The sequence below is a fragment of the Bubalus kerabau genome, chromosome 17 (assembly GCF_029407905.1).
Source record: "Bubalus kerabau isolate K-KA32 ecotype Philippines breed swamp buffalo chromosome 17, PCC_UOA_SB_1v2, whole genome shotgun sequence".
NCBI classification, from domain to species: Eukaryota; Metazoa; Chordata; class Mammalia; order Artiodactyla; family Bovidae; genus Bubalus; species Bubalus kerabau.
In genome coordinates this window covers 55,628,320-55,647,912 of record NC_073640.1, presented here as the reverse complement: position 1 = coordinate 55,647,912, position 19,593 = coordinate 55,628,320, and the positions used below count along the sequence as shown (strand labels likewise).

The following is a 19,593-nucleotide window of genomic DNA, read 5'->3' as shown; positions in this document are numbered from 1 at the left end:
TATGAGTCTGTTTGTGTTTTGTAGATAGGTTCATATGTGCCATAGTTTAGATTCTGCATGTAAGTGATATCATACGGTATTTGTCTTTCTCTTTCTGACTTACTTAGTATGGTAATCTCTAATTGGATCCATGTTGTTGCATAAGGCATTATTTTTTATGGCTGAGTAGTATTCCATTGCATATATACATGTACCATATCATCTTTATCCATTCATCTGTTGATAGGCATTTGTTTCTGTGTTTTGGCTGTTGTGAATAGTGCTGCTATGAACATAGGGGTGTATGTATCTTTTTTAATTATAGTTTTGTCTGGGTATACGTCCAGGAGTGGAGTTGCTGGATCATATGGTAAGCCGACTTTTTTCCTGAGGAACCTCCATACTGTTTTTCATAGTGGCTGCACCAACTTACATTCCCACCAAAAGGGTAGGAAGATTCCCTTTTCTCCACACCCTCTCCAGCATTTGTTATTTGTAGACTTTTTAATGATAGCCATTCTGACCAGCTCGAGGTGGTAACTCATTGTAGTTTTGATTTGCATATCTGGAATAATTAGTGATGTTGAGCATATTTTTCACATGCCTATTGGCCATCTGTATTTCTTTTCTAGAGAAATATCTCTTTAGGTCTGCCCATTTTTCAGTTGGTTGTTTTTTTGTTATCGAGTTGTAGACATATAATTATTGATAATACTTTCATGATCTAAGACACGTTTCTTTAGAAACAAACCGGCACTAAATATGAGGCTCCTGTATGTATCACATGGTGACTTTAATCATAATGATGATAATTATTAGCAGCTATGAAGCACTTACTAATAGGCAGAGACTCTAACGCTTTGCACATATCAGCTTGCATAATCCTCATATGACCCATCCGTTACAGGTGAGGGAATAGAGGCACAGAGAGGTTCCTTGAACAATGGCTTGTACTGAGGGTCACACAGCCAGGAAATGGCAGAGCCAGGAGTAAGTCTCAGCAGCCTGGTTACATTGCCGGGCTCTTGGCCACCACATTCAGCTTTCATTAGGATGTGAAGAAGACACACGTGCTGACAAAGCAAGAGACTTTATTGGGAAGGGATGCCCAGGTGGAGAGCAGGCAGCTAAGGGAACCCAGGAGGACTGCTCTGCCACGTGGCTCTCAGTCTCGGGTTTTATAGTAATTGGGTTAGTTTCTAAGTTGTCTCTGGCCAATCATTCCGACTCAGGATCCTTCCTGGTGGTGCTTACATCGCTCAGCCAAGATGGATTCCAACCAGAAGGATTCTGGGAGGTTGGTAGGACATGTGGATTGGAGTCTTCTCTCTCCTTTTGACCTTTATTGAAGTCTTCTGATTGGTGGCAGCTTGTTAGTTCTGCACTCCTTACCAGGACCTCCTGGTCCTGGTAACTCGTGCAAGTGGTTACTCTGATGCCTGGCCAGGATGGGTGGTTTCAGTCCATGGTTCCCCTAACAATACCAACCCCCAGCTGGTTGGTGACCCCTACCTTCCCTCCTACAATTTACTGTTTATATTAACATAACTAGTAAGTTTTATTGGCATGCCTTTATTATTCCAAAAGATTCCTGCCCAAGTAAATGGCTTGAGTTTTAGAGAAACTTCCACAAGCACCCATCAACTCTTCCATCTCGTCTAAAGAGAGCGTCAGCAATTTCAGCTGTAGTTTCCTCACCTCACAAAAATCGTTGCTGCTCCCACCAGTCCTGGACTACAGCATCCTGACTGTCAAGCAATCCTATTCCTCTTCTGCATTGAAAAACCCGCCTTAAATCGAACTTCCAATTATCAGTAAATTCCAACCTTGGCTTCCGGGCTCTGTGCACACCGTCATGGTGCTGAAGCTCTGTGGAGGTGTTCTTCCTTACTGCGGTAAGCAATAAACTACGTTTCTGTCTCATTAACAAATTTTGTTGCTGATATTTGGGGAGCCAGAATTCGAAGCAAGTGAAAAAATCCAGTGTTCCATAAGTTCTGTGTTAGGCAGCCCAGCCTAAGTTACTTTTATTTTTTTTTTTTTTTTTTTTTTTTAAGTTACTTTTATATTTCCCATTTCTTAGTCTACCTTTTGTCTTCCCTTAAAAAAATTGTTTTTTAATTTATTTTGGTAGCGCAAGCCTTGCTTTTCTCTCTTATACGGCTGCATTTTTTAAAAATTCGCATTTACAACATTATTTTCTCATGAGTTTTAATAACTGAATAAAACAGAAAGGAATTTGACAGGTCCAGCACCTGCGACTTTAAATCCGAACCTTCTCCAGTCAAAACCCAAGACAGCTGGTAGGAAGCAGGGACGAACTTCATTCTAGGAAATGTAGTCCAGGAGTTGCGTGAAATCTGAGGCGCTTCGTGGGGGTTCTGGGAAGTGTAGTCCGGGAACTGTGTGTAGCCCAAGGCACTTCCGCTTTGGGAAGGCCAGGTTGGGGCCGAGATTGCTTCCCCGGAGGTGAGTTAACACAGCGTCCCTGCAATCCTTGCCAGCCTCTGCGTGGGGCCAGCAGAAACCCGGTCCTCGCTCCTGGGGCAGGGAATCCTCGGCGATCGGCCGGGAGCGGGAGGGAGCCGCGGCGCTCCCCTCGAGTCGCGAGTTGGGGGCGGGCTCGCGTTCTGCGTCGAGTTTGAGGGTCTCCCGCGCGCTCTGCTCCCCCAGCCCTCCTCGGGGAACCAGGGGCCAGCTCTGTCGCTTTCTTGGGCAAATTATTGAGCGGCTTGTTTAATCTCTCTGCCTGTTTTCTCGGGTTAGTTCTTTAGCAGTGGTGGTCTTCTGAGGATTGAGATTATATTCGAAAAGAACAGGGCTGAGTACGGTAAGATGTTGGATGTTACCATAAAGTCCACTAAACACTCGGGCGCCCTGTTGTTTAGGAAGTTCCTGCGAGCCGGGATGGGGTCGGAGCTCCAGCTGCAGCCCCGCTGTCCTTTCCCTCGTCACTGACCGTGGGTTTGGTCCTGGATTCCTGGACTCTTTCTGGACACTTGTTTAGGAAGGAAAGTTGTTTTCAGCTGGATTCAGGGAAAAGTCCTCTGTGGTTTATTCCAGACAGAGAAATTATAACAGCGGAGTCTGGCTGATTGTTTCTCAAAAGCTGGTAAATAGACCAGATTGGTGGAAAGGAAAGTTTGCTTTATTTTGGATGCTGGCAAGGAGAGGAATACCTGTCCAAAGACTGAGTACGCTCACCCCCAGTCAGTGGGCAAGAACTTTTATAGACAGAGGGAGGAGGGGACGACCTGCAGTAACAGCACAGTCAGCTGTGACAGTCAGCTGGACATTCGTCATCAGTGGTCTGACTAGCATCATCTTAGTTGTTTTAGGTACAGCTAATCTTCACTTCCAGGGTTGGTTGGTTCCCATTTCTTTGAGGCCAGTTCTTGGGATGGCAGCTTATGTCATGGCCACAATCTGGTCATCATGTAGTTAACTTCTTCCACCTGGTGGAGGTTCCAGTAGCTAGAAGACAGCTCACAGGATACAACTCCGAATATTACCTATAGCCGCTGAGAAGGAGCTAAAGGTCCTTGACTGTGCTTAATGACCAAACTATTATCATTTGTTCTCCTTGGACTCTTTTCCCTTTTTTTCTGCATGTTCTCACTTCTCTGATTAAATTTCTTCTTTGGCTAAAGTTTGTCCACAGACAAAAGGCAGGCTGAGACTATACGGGGGAGGGACCACAGGGTCCTGCTTCATTTCAAAGTGATCCTGCTCACAGCTTAGCACGGTGCCTGCAGCCTAGCCGGGCCTTAATTTTTAAAAATGCCTAGTATTGTGTAACAACTCTGTGTCATTAATTTAAATGAAGCATGATTTCTTAGTCTTAGGTTTTTATTAGTCATTGTTTACCTTCATGCATATTCTAGAAGAAACTTAGTTGAGTGCCTCCAGCTTAACAGCACATGCAAGTAGTTAAGCTTATTAAGGAGGCAAATTCCTGGACCATTTAACCTTCATTAACAACAGCACAAATCACCTGTGAGACCACTTGTCCGAATTAGACTTTTTTTCTGAAAGTGAGGGAACTCAGGAGCCATCATCTGTGAAGTCAGTGTTTCCTAAGATCCGTCTTCTGTGAAGCAGATTCACAAAGGAAGTTTTATGAGTCTTAAGAGGACCTCCTTGTCGGAAGCTGCAGGCAACAGGGAGTTAGGGCACTGTTGTGCCCATTTATTTACAAGTAGACTGGACTGAGGTCAGAGAGATTAACAGCCCGCTCAAGGTTTATGTGACAAGTAGAAAACAAGCAGAAAGGCCGGAATTGGATCCCAGACATTTTGGCCCCATTAAGTTGTTGGTGCTGCCTGTCTGCATCTCATTTCCTCTGATAGCCAGCCTCAGGAATACCCTGGGAGCTTATAAGAAACACTTAGGGTAGGGCTGTTTCCGGATTGTTCATGAACTCAGGCAGCTGGCCAAGGGGGGCCCAGGGAGCTGGAATCGAGCTCCATTCTCACGGGGTTATGTCGTCACTGCGATTGCCGAGAGAAAGGGGACCCTCTTCCCGTACATTTAGCCCCATGTGCTCCAGCCATCCCGGCAGCTGTCTCACCGTGGCTTTCTTTCCCTTCCCCAGTTTTGCCTTCCCAGAACTCGGCCTTTCCCCAAAAGGAAGAGGGAGAAAAAAATGACCAAACTCCAGGTGAGTCGGATATGCCTTTCTGTTTCTTAAAATGACATCTCATTTCACAAAGACTGGACATGTTTTTCTCCTGCTCAGGAAAGGTAAGAGGGAACCAAAGGCACCTGAGGAACTGTGTGACGGGCCCTTGCTTTTTATTTCCAAATAATGGTGTGAAAATATTTAAAAAAAAAAATACTTATTTGGCTGCATCAGGTCTTAGTTGCATCACGTGGGATATTTTATTGCAGGACAGTCTCTAGTCATGGCTCCCGGGCTTCAGTACTTGTGACCCATGGGCCTAACTAATTGCACCACGACATGTGGGATTTGTTCCCCCACCAGGGATCAAACTGGAGTCCCTTGCATTGCAAGGTAGATTCTTAACCACTGGACCACTAGAGATGTCTCCAAAATTAATATTGTTAAAAAATAACTCCCACATTATAAACATGTTTACAAATCAGTTTTCATCTTCCCACATTCCTTTTCATTTGTATTTACGTGTATAGATTTGTGATTATAGTTTCAGTACTGTTTTGGATTTTTAAAATTTGATTGTATAGCACCTGCAACTTAAATGGTCATATCACTTTCCATAATTTACCTAATATTTTTCCCTGTTGTCCATATTTATGTGGTTAATGAATTTCAAAGGGCTTCCCTGGTGACTCAGTGATAAAGAACCCACATGTAAGGCAGGAGACTTGGGTCTGATTCTTGGGTCGGGAAGATCCCCTGGAGAAGGAAACGGCAACCCACCCCAGTATTCTTGCCTGGAGAATCTCGTGGACAGAGGAGCCTGGTGGGCAACAGTCCATGGGGTTGCAAAGAGCTGGACATGACTTAGCAACTAAAAAACAATGAATTTTACCATTTCAAAATGTTTGCAGTGACAGTTTTCCTTCATATAACCTTTCTTCCCAAACAGGAATTCTGAGTGCTCTGCCGTTTTCTTTCTAAAATTTTCAGAGCTCATTTTTCTCATGGGGACCCTCAAGTTTTGTGTCTAAATTGTCTAAAATATGGTTTAGTGTAACAGAATCCAACTGATATTGAATTCAGAGAAAATAGTTTTGTTTTCAGACAAAAAGAACTAGAGGTATGTTTTTTTTTTTCCTTTGAGTAATTTATTTATTTATTTGGCTGTGCTGGGTCTTAGTTGCAGCATGTGGGATCTAATTCCCTGACCAGGGATCAAACCCCGGCCCCCTGCATTGGGAGCGTGGAGTCTTAGCCACTGAACCACCAAGGAAGTTCCAAGAAGGACTAGATTCTGTAATTCTGAGTTACATGCGTATCTATTATAGTTAAGTGTCTGTTTTATTCATTGCCGTGTGAATATATTTTAGAGGGACACACTTGAGTTTGGAGAGTCTAGTAGCATCAGGGACTTACCAGACATTTACTCTATGGAGCAACTGTGTAAGGATATGTGTGTGTGCTTAGTCATGTCCGACTCTTTGCGACCCCATGGACTATAGCCCCCCAGGCTCCTCTGTCCGTGAATTTTTCCAGGCAAGAATACTGGCGTGGGTTGCCATTTTCTTCTCCAGGAGATCTTCCCGACCCAGGGATTGAACCCGAGTCTCCTGCATTGGCAGGCGGGTTCTTGACCATAGATGCCCTGTATCTGCATTACAGCTAAAATACAGTTAGCTGTATTAAGACACAGTTAAAATACAGCTGCATTTTAACAGATTTGTGAGCTTTCAGTTTCCTGTTAAAATCTGCTCAGTCCCCAGCTGACACTAGAGTTTCCATTGCCTGGGCTAGATCTTTTCAGGAGTTGGATGAGGGTAAATGGAGAGAGCCAGGAGAAGAGACTGCTCTATTCTGGGCCCTGAGGCCGAGTCGTGTAGACGCCTGGCAGGGCCAGTGGCTGGAGAACTCCAAAAATAACACTCCCCTCACGTCCTGCCTTTTCTAAGTGCCTGCCTCTTCTTTGCCAGATGTGCCAACTAGTTGTTTAATACATCAGTGCTCAGGACTCCAGTCAAAACAAGTGCAGAGATGAGCGAAGCCTTTAGGGAAATAGACTCATTTGTTTATCTGTGGCTCTGCTGAGTCTTTTTTGTTGCTGCCTGCAGGCGGTGAACGGGCTTCTCATTGCTGTGCCTTCTCTTGTGGAGCATGGCCTCTGGAGCTCGGGCTTAGTAGTTATGGTGCAAGGGCTTAGTTTCCCCGCAGCATGTGGAATCTTCCTGGAACAAGAATCGAAACTGGGTCCCCTGCATTGGCAGGCAGATGCTTTCTTTTTTAAAAAATGTTTTATTTTGTGCTGTGCTCAATCACTCAGTCATGTCTGACTCTTTGCGGCCCTGTGGTACCTTACTTTATTTACTGGCCTTTGCTATGCTGGGGTCTTTGCTGTGTTCGGGCTTTCTCTGGCTGCGGAGAGCGGGGGCTACTCTCTAGTTTTGGTGCACGGGCTTCTCGCTGCGGTGATATCTCTCGTTGCAGCGCAGGGGCTCTAGGCACGTGGGCTCAGTGGTTGTGGTGCACGGGCTTAGTGCCCAGAAGCATGTGGGATCTTCTCGGACCAGGGATGGAACTACTTTCCCCTACCTTGGCAGGTGGATTCTTTTTTTTTAACTGTAAGGATAATTGCTTTAGAGTATTGCATTTGGCAGGTGATTCTTAACCACTGGACCACCAGGGAAGTCCCTCAGTTCAGTTCAGTCGCTCAGTCGTGTCCGACTCTTTGCAACCCCATGAATCGCAGCACGCCAGGCCTCCCTGTCCATCACCAACTCCCGGAGTTCACCCAAACTCAGGTGCATCAAGTCAGTGATGCCATCCAGCCATCTCATCCTCTGTCGTCCCCTTCTCCTCCTGCCCCCAATCCCTCCCAGCATCAGGGTCTTTTCCAATGAGTCAACTCTTCTCATGAGGTGGCCAAAGTATTGGAGTTTCAGCTTTAGCATCAGTCCTTCCAAAGAACACCCAGGACTGATCTCCTTTAGAATGGACTGGTTGGATGTCCTTGCAGTCCAAGGGACTCTCAAGAGTCTTCTCCAACACCACAGTTCAAAAGGATCAATTCTTCGGCACTCAGCTTTCTTCACAGTCCAACTTTCACATCCATACATGACCACTGGAAAAACCATAGCCTTGACTAGATGGACCTTTGTCCCTAGAGGCGCATATTTTTTGATAGGCAGTTGCCACTTCTTGGAACTTAACCTAAGGAAATAACCAGACAGGTTGGCTGAGGTCTATATGAAAATATGATTGTTTGTTTTTGCAGCATCTTCAATAGGTTTAAATCCTTAAATTTTTGTATCATTTATTTGGAATGATTAAATGTATTTTTCACTTGTGCGAAGTACCAGGCAGACACAAATAATGATAATAGGAATAGTGGTGGCTGACATTTGTTGAATATTTATTTAATGACACGTGTCAGGTACTATCCTAAATCTTTTGCACATTCTCATTTAATCCCTTCAAGTACCCTATGGTGAGTCGCCTTTTTATTTTAAAAAAAAGTAATTATTTATTTGACAGCATTGGATCTTAGTTGCAGCATGTGGAATCTAGTTCCCTGACCAGGGATTGAACCTGAGCCCCTTCTATTGGGAGTTCTGACTTAGCCACTGGACCACCGGGGAAGTCCCTGATGATGTTCTTTTGTGCAGATGAGGAGATTGAGGGATTGAAAAGTTAGGTGACTTGTCCAAGACTGTAAAGTTAGAAGTGGAGTCAGAGAGTGTGAACTGAAGCATTCAGTCTCTAAAACCTGTGTTCTTCACCTTGGCACTGAACGCTGCTGCACTGTTAGATAGGGCACGCTCCTGAGACAGAATGAACTAGATACCTGCCTCCACTCGAGGTACTGAAGGCTGGTTAGATGGGCAGGCATTGACAAAATTACTGTACTGCCCACTCAGAGGAGGAGATGGGCACTGTTAAATACTATTGGGAGCCAATGAACTCAACATTTCTTAAAAACGTGGCACTTTCAAATTGTAAAATGCATGTATACCATGATTGAAGGACGACAATTCTAGAGACACGACCATACAAAGGGTGCAGTGTTGCGTGCCCGGAAGGTTTTAGAATTTTTCCTTTTCATTCCTTCCTCCACCATCCCCCTCCCACCCCCTGCGTCTCTGGTGTGACTGTGGAAGGGGAAGAGGAAACCATCTCCTAAAAGGAGGTTCAGGTCACTTAGAATCTGGAACAGCTTCCCACGTGTCTCCTCCACCGTCTCCGTGCTGCTCTTCCCTCAAAGGCAGTTGGTTGTAGGACTGAGGCTACGTGTGTTTGGTGTCGTAGGAGGCATTGACCTTCAAGGATGTGGCTGTGACCTTCACTGAGGAGGAGCTGGGGCTGCTGGACTTGGCCCAGAGGAAGCTGTACCGAGATGTGATGCTGGAGAACTTCCGGAACCTGCTGTCCGTGGGTGAGGATGGCGCCCTGTGGCTTGGCATCACCCCCGTAGGGTTCCCTACGTCGGCACTACTGACTTTTGGGGCCAGGTGATCTGTCGTGGAGACTGTCCTGAGCATTTTAGGATGTTTAGTAGCGTCCCTGGCCCTCTGCCCGCTACTTCAAGACTTTGGGACTCCTCAGAGACCAGTTTTCCAGTCCCTTTGGAAAACACAGAGACAAAACGTTCCTAGTCTTTGTTCCAAGGTAAACATTAGTCTTTTGTAAATGAATTGTGTGAACAGTCGAGCTTGACTGTACCTGGCTCCTTATTTCATATTATAGCTTGCTTTTTTTAAATCCCAAATTTAACCCTCGCCTTGAAACTTCCCCAGGTGGTCCAGTGGTTAAGAATTTGCCTTCCAATGCAGGGGGTGCGGGTTCGATCCCTGGTTGGGGAGCTAAGATCCTACATGCCTTGTAGCCAAAAAAGAAAAACCACACAAAACCCTTTCCTATTATATTTTTTGTAAACCTGTGGGTCCTGACCCATTGGTGCATCATGAAATTAGTAAATGGCTTGAGCATTCTTTCCATAATGTAGAATAAAGTAGCAACATCAGAGCCCCGCGGCCAGAACGGTGCACGTTGTATCAGCAACTGCAGCGCTCACAGTAAGGAGTGTGGGAGCCGACAGAGGATGTGATGGCCACCACGAGAGCCAGGTCATTCTGGCTTCTATTTCAGCAGTTTATGTGGGGTAGTCACTAAGGACACTAGATGTATTTTTCACAGTGGGTCTGATGAAGAATGTTCATCATGGGATTGGAACCAGAATTGTTCAGTACTTCCCCCCCGCTTTTTTTCTCAGGGCACCAGTCCTCCAAGCCAGACATGATATCTGAGTTGGAGAGAGAGGAGAAGTTCTGGATGACAGAGATCCAGCCCCAGAGAGGAGGGTGTTCAGGTGAGAACCGCACGGCCGGGCCATTCCCCGGCGTCTGTCTGGAGCATCTGTGTCTTCTCCACGCAGCAGCCAGAGTGGCCCTTTGAAGAGCTCAGTCACCGCACAGTCTGGTGCTCCGGTCCTCCCGCGCCGCCCCCAGCGCCCACTCCACTAGGAATAAAGGCCGCTGTGTTTAAGGACCCCCTCACCCAGCCGTGCCGTCCTGCACTTCCGTCCTGTCGAATCCCCTCCCATGTCCTCTGTTCTCACATCCGAGGTTTATGTTTGTACACGAGGATCGTTTCCTCTTTTTCCTCTGGCCGGAAGGCTGCTAGCCCGCAGACCTCCGACCCCTCATCCTCTGTTCAGAAGGTGTCTCACCCACGGCCTTCCCTGGCCGCTCCTTTTACTCTTAATTCATGTTTGTTTGTTTTTTTGGCTGCGCTGTGCAGCATGTGGGGTCTTAGTTTCCTGACCAGGGATGGAACCCGAGCTCCCTGCAGTGGAAGCAGAGGGTCTTAACCACTGGACCACCAGCAGAGTCCCTGGATTCTGTATGAGTTTTCGGATGAATTTTCCTATTTCTGTATTGGGATTTTGACAAGCATAGCGTTGAATCTGTGGATCCCTCTGGGTAGCACTAGCGAAGCAGTATTAAATCTCCCCATATGTGGACCAGCGTTTTGTAGCTTTCAGCGGACAAGCCCTTCACCTCCTTGGTTCATTCCTAAGTATTTTATTCTTTTTGACGCTATTATAAATGGAATTTTTTTCTTTGTTTTCAATTGTTCATTGAGGATAGAAATGCAACTAATTTGGGGTTTTTTTAATTGCAGTACAGTTGAGTCACAATGTTGTATTTTCTGTTGTAAACAAAGTGATTGAGATATACATACACACATTCTTTTCTACATAATTCTTCCATTTTGGTTTATCACAGGATATTAATACCGTTCCCTGTGCTATATAGTAGGACCTTGTTTATCCATTCTGTATATAAAAGCTTTCTCTCCTAACCCTGGACTCTCAGTTCATGCCTCCGTCCCACCATGTCCCTTCACAGCCGCCAGTCGTCTGTTCTCTGTCCGTGTTTCTGTTTCATAGATAAGTGTGTTTGTGTCAGATTTCAGATTTCACATATAAATGACATCGTGTAGTATGTCTTTCTCTTACTTCACTGAGTATGATAATCTAGTTGCAGCCATGTTGCTGCAAGTGGCATTACTTCATTCTTTTTACGGCTGAGCAGTCGTCTATTCTATGTACATGTGTACACCCCACATCTCCTTCCTCCGTTCATCTGTCGATGGCTGTTTAGGTTGCTTCCATGTCTGGACTATTGTGAATAGTGCTGCTCTGAATATAGGGGTGCCTGTATCTTTTGAATTTTCGTTTTGGCTGAATATATGCCCAAGAGTGGGATTGCTGGCGCATATGGTAATTCCATTTTCAGTTTTCTGAGAAACCCCCCTACTGTTTTCTACAGTGGCTAGAAATGCAACCTAATCTTTGTATGTTAACATTATACCCTGCTGCTTTGCTGAATTCACTTATTGGTTTTAGCAGTTTTTTCTGTGTGGAGTCCATATTCCCAGTCAGGCAGGCAGTCACCTCACCTTCTCTGCCCCTCTCCGGTACTTACTTAAACAGTCACATGGCCTCAGTGACATTTTCTACATTTCAAACGTGACATTTATAGACGTCACAGATTTTGCAGCTGGGGTCGACGAGGAGGCTCTGTGTAGGAACAGAGAAGAAATTACAGAAATGAACCTTATGCCATTCTAAGTTTAATTTGCATAATTTGGTATTACTCTTAATTTGTCTTTAGTATTATAAGAAGCTCCTTGTGAATTCCCTGTGGACCAGTAGTGAGGACTGTGTGCTTTCACTGCCAAGGGCCCGGGTTCATTCCCGTGGGTGGTGATTAAGGAGGAAAAAGATCTGCACTCTGAAAACTGTAGTCCCTGTTAGCATTTCCACGGACCCCTAAGCTGCCTGTTTGCCATCTCCTGGCAAGTGCAGCATCTACTGCAGAAGTGGAAGAATCTCATACAGAAAATCAGTTAATTCTAAAAGTGTGAATGTGATTAAGATAATCATATACGAAAGCACCAACCTGAGGGTATACATGATAAAAATGAGTTCAGTTTTAACACCCATTTTTTTTTTAAAACTCCACCAGAGAATTTCCATCATCATGTCTTCTGTTTGATTTCTTTCATCAGTGTCTTACAGTTTTCAGAGTACAGATCTTTTTCCTCCTTAAGTTTTTTATTCCTAGGTATTTTTTTTTGATGCAGTGGTAAATGGGATTTTCCCCTTAATTTCTCTTTCCGATCTTTTGTTGTTAGTGTAGTAGGAATGCAAGAGATTTGTTGTATTAATTTTGTCTCCTGCAGCTTTGCCGAATTCATTGATGAACTCGAGTAGTTTTCTGGTAGCATCTTTAGGATTTTCTGTGTATAGCATGGAGTCATCTTAAGCCAGGTGGCCTTCTTAGTGATCTTCTGTACCTGCATTTCAGCTTCTCTGAAAGTGTTAACCCAGGTGCAGCAAGTGGTGCTGGCCACAGCACAGATACCACCTCACTCAGCTGGAAGATAATCAAGGGCCATCCTGTTAGGCAGGCTTCTCAAGTGGCTCAGTGGTAAAGAATCTGCCTGCTAAGCAGGAGATGCGGGTTCAATTCTTGGGTTGGGAAGATCCCCTGGAAGAGGAATGGCACCCCACTCCAGTATTCTTGCCTGGGAAATCCCATGGACAGAGGAGCCTAGCGGGCTACAGTCCATGGGGTCGCAAAGAATCGGACACGATTAAGCAACTAAACAACAATCCTATTGGCAGCAGCCTCGACCAGAAGGGCCACATATTTCTCTAGGCAGCTAGTGTCATGGCAACAGAATCTGCAGTCTCGTCAAGAATTAAGGTTTCTGATCACAGCCTCACTTACATCTACTCTTAATCAGGGAAGTAGAGCCCTGCCCAAGGAAGCGGATCCTGAATCAGGAAAAGCCTCCTGGTAGGCCCTTTCTAGAGCAGGTAGGGGGCATGGTTATGTAACTGACCGGCATTACCCAGCTGTGTGCCACCAATGAGGCATCCACAGGCCCGAGGAGAAGCATAATCACCCCAGAGAAAGAGGAACCTTGTCAGGGCACAAACCACTTCTGTGAAGACGGCCCGTTAGTGGATTCATTTGTAAGAACCGTTATCTGTTATCATTCAAACCAGGGGTCTGTTAACTTTTATATAAGGCTAGGACAAAATCTATTCTAAATTCCAGGCATTACCCCCTTAGCTGTGGCCTGGGGGATGCAAGTGAGGGTATAATCTCCCCAGGTCAACGCCGGAGTAAAGAACAGGATTCACACTTAGTTAAAGCCTGGATCCGGCACCTTGGGCTGAGGCAGTTGTCTACCCTGGTGTCAGCTGCCTCTTGCCTGTGTCACTGTGGTCGGGAGGTCCCCAGCATACCCTCTAGTTTCCCCGAAGCGGCAGTGGATAAGCACACTTGGTGAGGCCCTTTCTGAAGGGCTGCTTTTCTTCTTCCTGATTCCAAATCAGAAGGTGGGAGAAAATTGGAAGTGTTAATTTGAATCAGAGTTAGATATTTGAGGAAACTAGAAAAATTCAGGATCCAGGCCAGTTTACAGATATGTGAAAAAAAGCTCCAAGACAATTAGCAGGAGTAGAATCTAATAGCCACAAAGGTAAAACCATTTTTTTTTCTTTATAATTACTCCCCCACCCTTTTTTCTTTAACCAAAGATGATGGCAGTAAAGCTCATTTGTTTGTGTTAAACTTGGCCTGATTGTTTATATAAGCACAGCAGGAAAGGTGACTGATCACATTAAATCTTTTCTAAGATTGCTTTCCTGGAGGCCTGAAAGCCAGGTACTAGCTCAGCTGCTCCAAGCAGTTCCTTGAAGCTGTGTGGGCACACCCAAATCTACACCCGTCTCTCAAATACGATATTCCAGTCAAGCCTGGGTAAATGATGGTGTTTCAGTTTGTGTCCTGTCACCAGGAGAACAGATTCTTACTGAATTTATGTGAACAGATATACTGTCTGGAAAATAAGGATAGTCACTGAGACTTCCTGAATTCTGGAAGGATCAGTTAAGGATAAAAAATAGATGTCTCGGGGCTCGATGTCCAGTGGCTAAGACTCTGCTGTCCATGCAGAGGGCCGGAGTTCAATCCCTGATCAGGGAACTAGATCCCACATGCTGCAAAGAAGACCTGGTGAAACCAAAGAAATAAGTAAATTTTTTTTTTTTAAGTAGATGTCTCATCTTTGCTAACAAAAGTATATTTTACCAGATTGCTGTTAAGTCATAGGTAACCTAAGAGAAAAAGGTCTCTCTAAATCTGGAAAAACAAAAAACATCAGAGCATCCTCCCCAGCCTCTGTTGTCCCATAATTAACACAATTCTGCTTGAATTTGTTTTTCCCCATTAATTCTTTCAACGTTGCCTGATGATTGAGGTCAACAGGGCAGCAATCCTTCCAAGAAGTTCGTAGGGTTTTCATGTGATTTTCCCGGTTGATGTGGGTGCCTCGATCATTAGAGACTGGAAGGTGCACCCCAAGCAGGAAACTCAGTCTCTAACAGTTTCTTTGCCGCCATGAGGGCTCTGGTCTTGTGGCCTGGAAAGACTTTACCACCTGGAAGACATCCTGCCTAGTGACCCACAGTGAGGGGCCCTTGAATGAATCCCCGCTGCTGCCGAGTAGTCAGAGGATCCACAAAGAGCAGGTCTGAGGCCTCTAGGGACAAAGACGGTTTTACTTTTTCTTTTAAATTTTTTTAAATTGAGGTAATTAACATTAATTTCAGGTGCACAACGTAATGAATCAACATTTGTATACGTGACAAAATGATTGAGTCTAGTTAACATCCATCACCACGTGGAATTTTTTTTTCTTGTGATGAAAACTTCTAAGGTCTCCTGTCTTAAGGTCTCCTCTCAGCGACTTTCACATATGCAGCACAGTATTATAACCGTAGTCACCAGGCTGTACAGAGAGTTTTGACTTACAGGTTTTTCTTAAACGCACTGTGGTGAGTGAAGGAATGCAGACACCAACAACGGGGTTTTCCAGGGAGCTGGAGAGATCAAGCAGCCACCTGGGGTTTTTCCTGGAGCCCTGACTATCCCTTGAATTTACAGCCATTGTTCGTGCATCTCAGTCTGATTCAGGAGCTGGCTGTTGCCAGGTGACAAGGATGTCAGGGTGGCAGAAGTCTGGCATTGAGGGGTCGCTCTCTACAAAAGCAGAGTGCACTTCGTCCACACACACCACACTGAACAGATGCTGCTGCTGCCTTTGTGTAAAAGTCAGCAAGGGTGCTTCCCTGAGACTCGGGTGCAGTCCTTTCAGTCTGAGCCTCAGTTTTGATGACAGACAATGTTTATAACATTTCATGCCAGGACACACAACACAATTTCAGGAACACTTGCAACATGTACCACCAGTCCCCAGAAATGGCGAGAAAGGTAGTGAACTCAGAATGGTTTTCCCGACGCCGTGCCTGTGTTTCTTCTTGACCCAGAACACCCTCAGAAGTTCTGCTTGGGGATCTTGTTGCTGCTACTGATCTGATACGAGACAGAATTCAACGGAGTACATGTGAAGATCTAAATGGACTTATTCATCAATTCATGAAGCATCCCGGGCTTGTTATGAATAATAAGACACCCATTTCACCCTTAGGGCTCTGAAGCCATTTTAGGAAGAGACCAAAATATTAGAACAAAGTAAAAAACCAAATATTAGAACAAAAAACACTCCCATTTTCTTTCCCCTTAGGAGCCATGAGCCAGGAACCATGGAAGACAATGAAACATCTGTTATAAATCACCACTCACCTTCATAGCATATAGTGTATAGGAATTGTATGTCCACTTTTTCAGAAGTGTTTTTTTTGATGCTATATAAATGGAGTTAATTCCACTTTCCAATTACTTCTATTACATCTGAATATATTTTTGTATAATTTTATTTTCTTGTGCAGCAAAAGTTTTATTAAAGTGAAAACAGAGAAAACTTCTGACACAGACCTCAGAAGGGAGCAGAAAGACTGCCCCAGATTTTCGTACCATCTTGTAGCTTGCGACGTCCCTCTATTCACCTATTCTAAACTCATTTTTGTATATTCCTAAAGACTTTTCTTTATGTAGATTCATAACCTTTGCAAATATATTCTTTGCTTTCCTTCCCAATCTGTATGCCTCTTGCTTCCTTCTGCTTGAATGCGGGTAGAGATTTTAGGGGAGTCTGCGTCCACACAATATGGTTACTGAAACAGGTATATTAACAATCACTTGTTGGGGGCGGGGTTCTCCTCTGTTTTATGCATCTTTGTCTCTTCTCATTCTTTTGGGTAAATCACGTGTGTTGGCGTCACACTCCTGTGTCTGTCTTGGCTTCTAGCGGCTGTTTTTCAGTCCAGACCCTCCATCTCTTCCTTGTCTGCATCCACCAAGGATATGGGCACATCTCACTCTCAACTGATCCCAAATAGCACTTTTTAAAAAATTATTTAATTTTTTTCTACTCCCCTGCCATACTTTTTTAAATGTGGCTTTTTCTTCATTGATGTTCTCTTGGTTTCTGTAGACCTTTGTTTTTCGGAACTCTGATGAAGGCATTTTCCCTAGTTGCTTACTGAATGTTTCCACGGCGGGAGCAACGGCTTGGTGATGCCATGCTCTCCTTCCTTAATTCCTTATTCTTTCCCTTTCAGGAGGCGGGAATCACGAGATGGCAGCTGTTCAGGACACAGGAGTGAGCTGCCTTTCACGGGTAGAGCTTTCATGCTGGCAAATCAGGAGACATGTGAGCAAATCAACCAAAAGCCAAGACTCTGTGATAAATACTCAAGAGAAGAGTTCTCAGTCCCCCAAACAACATAATTCCCCTGCAGGAGTGTCCGCTCAGGCTTCCATGGAAGGCAGCTGTTTCGTGACTCTTATAGAGGATCATTCTGATATTATTGAAAATCAAGAATTTCCAGCTGGGAGAGCTCCGAATTCCTGGAGTAAACTCTGTCTGAGCAAGACACAGAATTACCAGAGGGGTTGTCAGCTGACTTCCATGAAGAACAAGATCTGTATGTTTGCTCCATGTGTTGACTTTTTCCCATGTATCTCCCCCCACCACGATGACCACACGGTGCCCCAAAAAGAGAAGGCTCAAGGCACAAGAGAGTGTGGCAAAGACCTCCTCAAGGCATCACCACTAGCCCAGCAAAGCATCGTTGAGGCTGGACCGAAAGCCTACCTGTGCAATGAGGGTGAGAGAGGACTCGGTGACCGCACCAGCCTGGAGCTTCATCAGCGGCTACACTTGGGCGGGAAGTCCCCGACCCACAGGACGCCCAAGAAGGACCCAGCTCACGGCTCAGCGCGCCCCACTCCGCCGGGCGCCCTCCCAGGGACGAAGCGCTACTGGTGCCGTGAGTGCGGGAAGGGCTTCAGCCAGAGCTCCAACCTGCAGACCCACCAGCGCGTCCACACCGGGGAGAAGCCCTACTCGTGCCACGAGTGCGGGAAGAGCTTCAACCAGACCTCACACCTGTACGCCCACCTGCCCATCCACACCGGGGAGAAGCCCTACCGCTGCGAGAGCTGCGGCAAGGGCTTCAGCCGGAGCACCGACCTCAACATCCACTGCAGGGTCCACACCGGCGAGAAGCCCTACAAGTGCGAGGCGTGCGGCAAGGGCTTCACGCAGAGGTCCCACCTGCAGGCGCACGAGCGGATCCACACCGGCGAGAAGCCCTACAGGTGCGCGGACTGCGGGAAGCGCTTCAGCTGCAGCTCCAACCTTCACACGCACCAGCGGGTGCACACGGAGGAGAAGCCCTACAAGTGCGAGGAGTGCGGCAAGCGCTTCAGCCTGAGCTTCAACCTGCACAGTCACCGGCGCGTGCACACGGGCGAGAAGCCCTACAAGTGCCAGGAGTGCGGCAAGGGCTTCAGCTCCGCCTCCAGCTTCCAGAGCCACCAGCGGGTGCACACGGGCGAGAAGCCCTTCCGCTGCAGCGAGTGCGGGAAGGGCTTCAGCCAGAGCTCCTACTTCCAGGCCCACCAGCGCGTGCACACCGGGGAGAAGCCCTACAAGTGCGAGGTGTGCGGCAAGCGCTTCAACTGGAGCCTGAACCTCCACAACCACCAGCGCGTGCACACGGGCGAGAAGCCCTACAAGTGCGAGGAGTGCGGCAAGGGCTTCAGCCAGGCCTCCAATCTCCAGGCCCACCAGAGCGTCCACACCGGGGAGAAGCCGTTCAAGTGCGCCGCGTGTCAGAAGCGGTTCAGCCAGGCCTCACACCTGCAGGCGCATCAGAGAGTCCACACCGGGGAGAAGCCCTTTAAGTGCGGTACCTGCGGCAAGGCCTTCAGCCAGAGGTCGAACCTTCAAGTCCATCAGATAATCCACACGGGCGAGAAGCCCTTCAAGTGCGAGGAGTGCGGGAAGGAGTTCAGCTGGAGCGCGGGGCTCAGCGCCCATCAGCGGGTGCACACGGGAGAGAAACCCTACACATGCCAGCAGTGTGGCAAGGGCTTCAGCCAGGCCTCGCACTTCCACACCCACCAGAGGGTCCACACGGGGGAGAGGCCCTACATATGTGACATATGTTGTAAGGGCTTCAGCCAGAGGTCACATCTTGTTTACCACCAGAGGGTCCACGCAGGAGGGAATCTATAGGGGTGGGGGGTGTGGAACCGGCCTCAGTGAGAACCCACCTCTTCATCTCTGTTGGAAAAGTCCTGTCCCAGGGGTCACGGGAGGTTCCTGTGGGCCTCGGAAGCTCCGAGCCATCTTCATGGGAAAGAAGTTGTAGAAAAGGTAGTGTTTGCAAGTTTCAGCTGGGAGGTGACCTCTTTGTAGAGAATATATTCTATAAATATGGTCAGTAGTTACACCAGAACCCTGAGTGCCCTCTCAAGATGTGACACGAGAAGAATCGTTGCCCTTTTCCCAGGAGAGAAGGCTTACACATGAAGGTTTTATGGGCGGGACTTGAACTAACAGAAGTATAGTGCAGACAGTCAATGCCACCTGCAGGGTGCCCTGCACACAGGGTGGGCTGTTCGTCGCCACTCCGTCTACCGTGTAGAACTGTGTGTGGCTTCTAATAGGTCCCCGGCAATTACTGAACCAAGTGGAGAAAAACCCTCTAATCAGGACAGATACTTGAAAATTCTAGTCCGTTCCCTAAATTTGTAACAACATACTCAAGAGGAATCCTGCAAAGTCGCCTTAATAAAATTAATTTCAGGAAACATTCATCGACAGAATCACATTAATACTGCCACCCACAACACTATAGATTTGGACAAGGCTTGTGAATGGCCACCAGCCTCCATCCAGCTTCAGTCATATGTATGGAATTACCCATTGTGAGCAGTAATATTGAGTATCATTAGCTTGTATTTTATACACCGAAAAAGACTTATTAGTCTAATAACATATTACAGTTTATATGATTGGAAATTTTGTACCCTAACTTGTTACAGTAGGGTGTTACTGTAACTGAAAGTGTTAAAAGTAGTTACTAGTGACAAAAAGTTTCTTAGTAAACTTGAATTGTTAATAATTGATTTCTTTGTACTGTTTCCATTCAGGTCCTGGTCACAGTG

The 19,593-nt window shown here is 46.3% G+C and overlaps 1 protein-coding gene across 1 annotated transcript; it reads left to right on the top strand.

The window, feature by feature from the left end:
* Nucleotides 1-236: 236 nt before the first annotated feature.
* Nucleotides 237-19,552, top strand: ZNF235 (zinc finger protein 235). Its single transcript, XM_055553655.1, is given in 7 exon segments — nucleotides 237-1,276; nucleotides 1,567-1,874; nucleotides 4,574-4,639; nucleotides 8,900-9,026; nucleotides 9,864-9,959; nucleotides 16,695-18,639; nucleotides 18,641-19,552. Coding segments are annotated over 5 exon segments (2,337 nt in total). The 5' UTR covers nucleotides 237-1,276; nucleotides 1,567-1,874; nucleotides 4,574-4,624; the 3' UTR covers nucleotides 18,795-19,552.
* The last annotated feature ends 41 nt before the right edge of the window (nucleotides 19,553-19,593 follow it).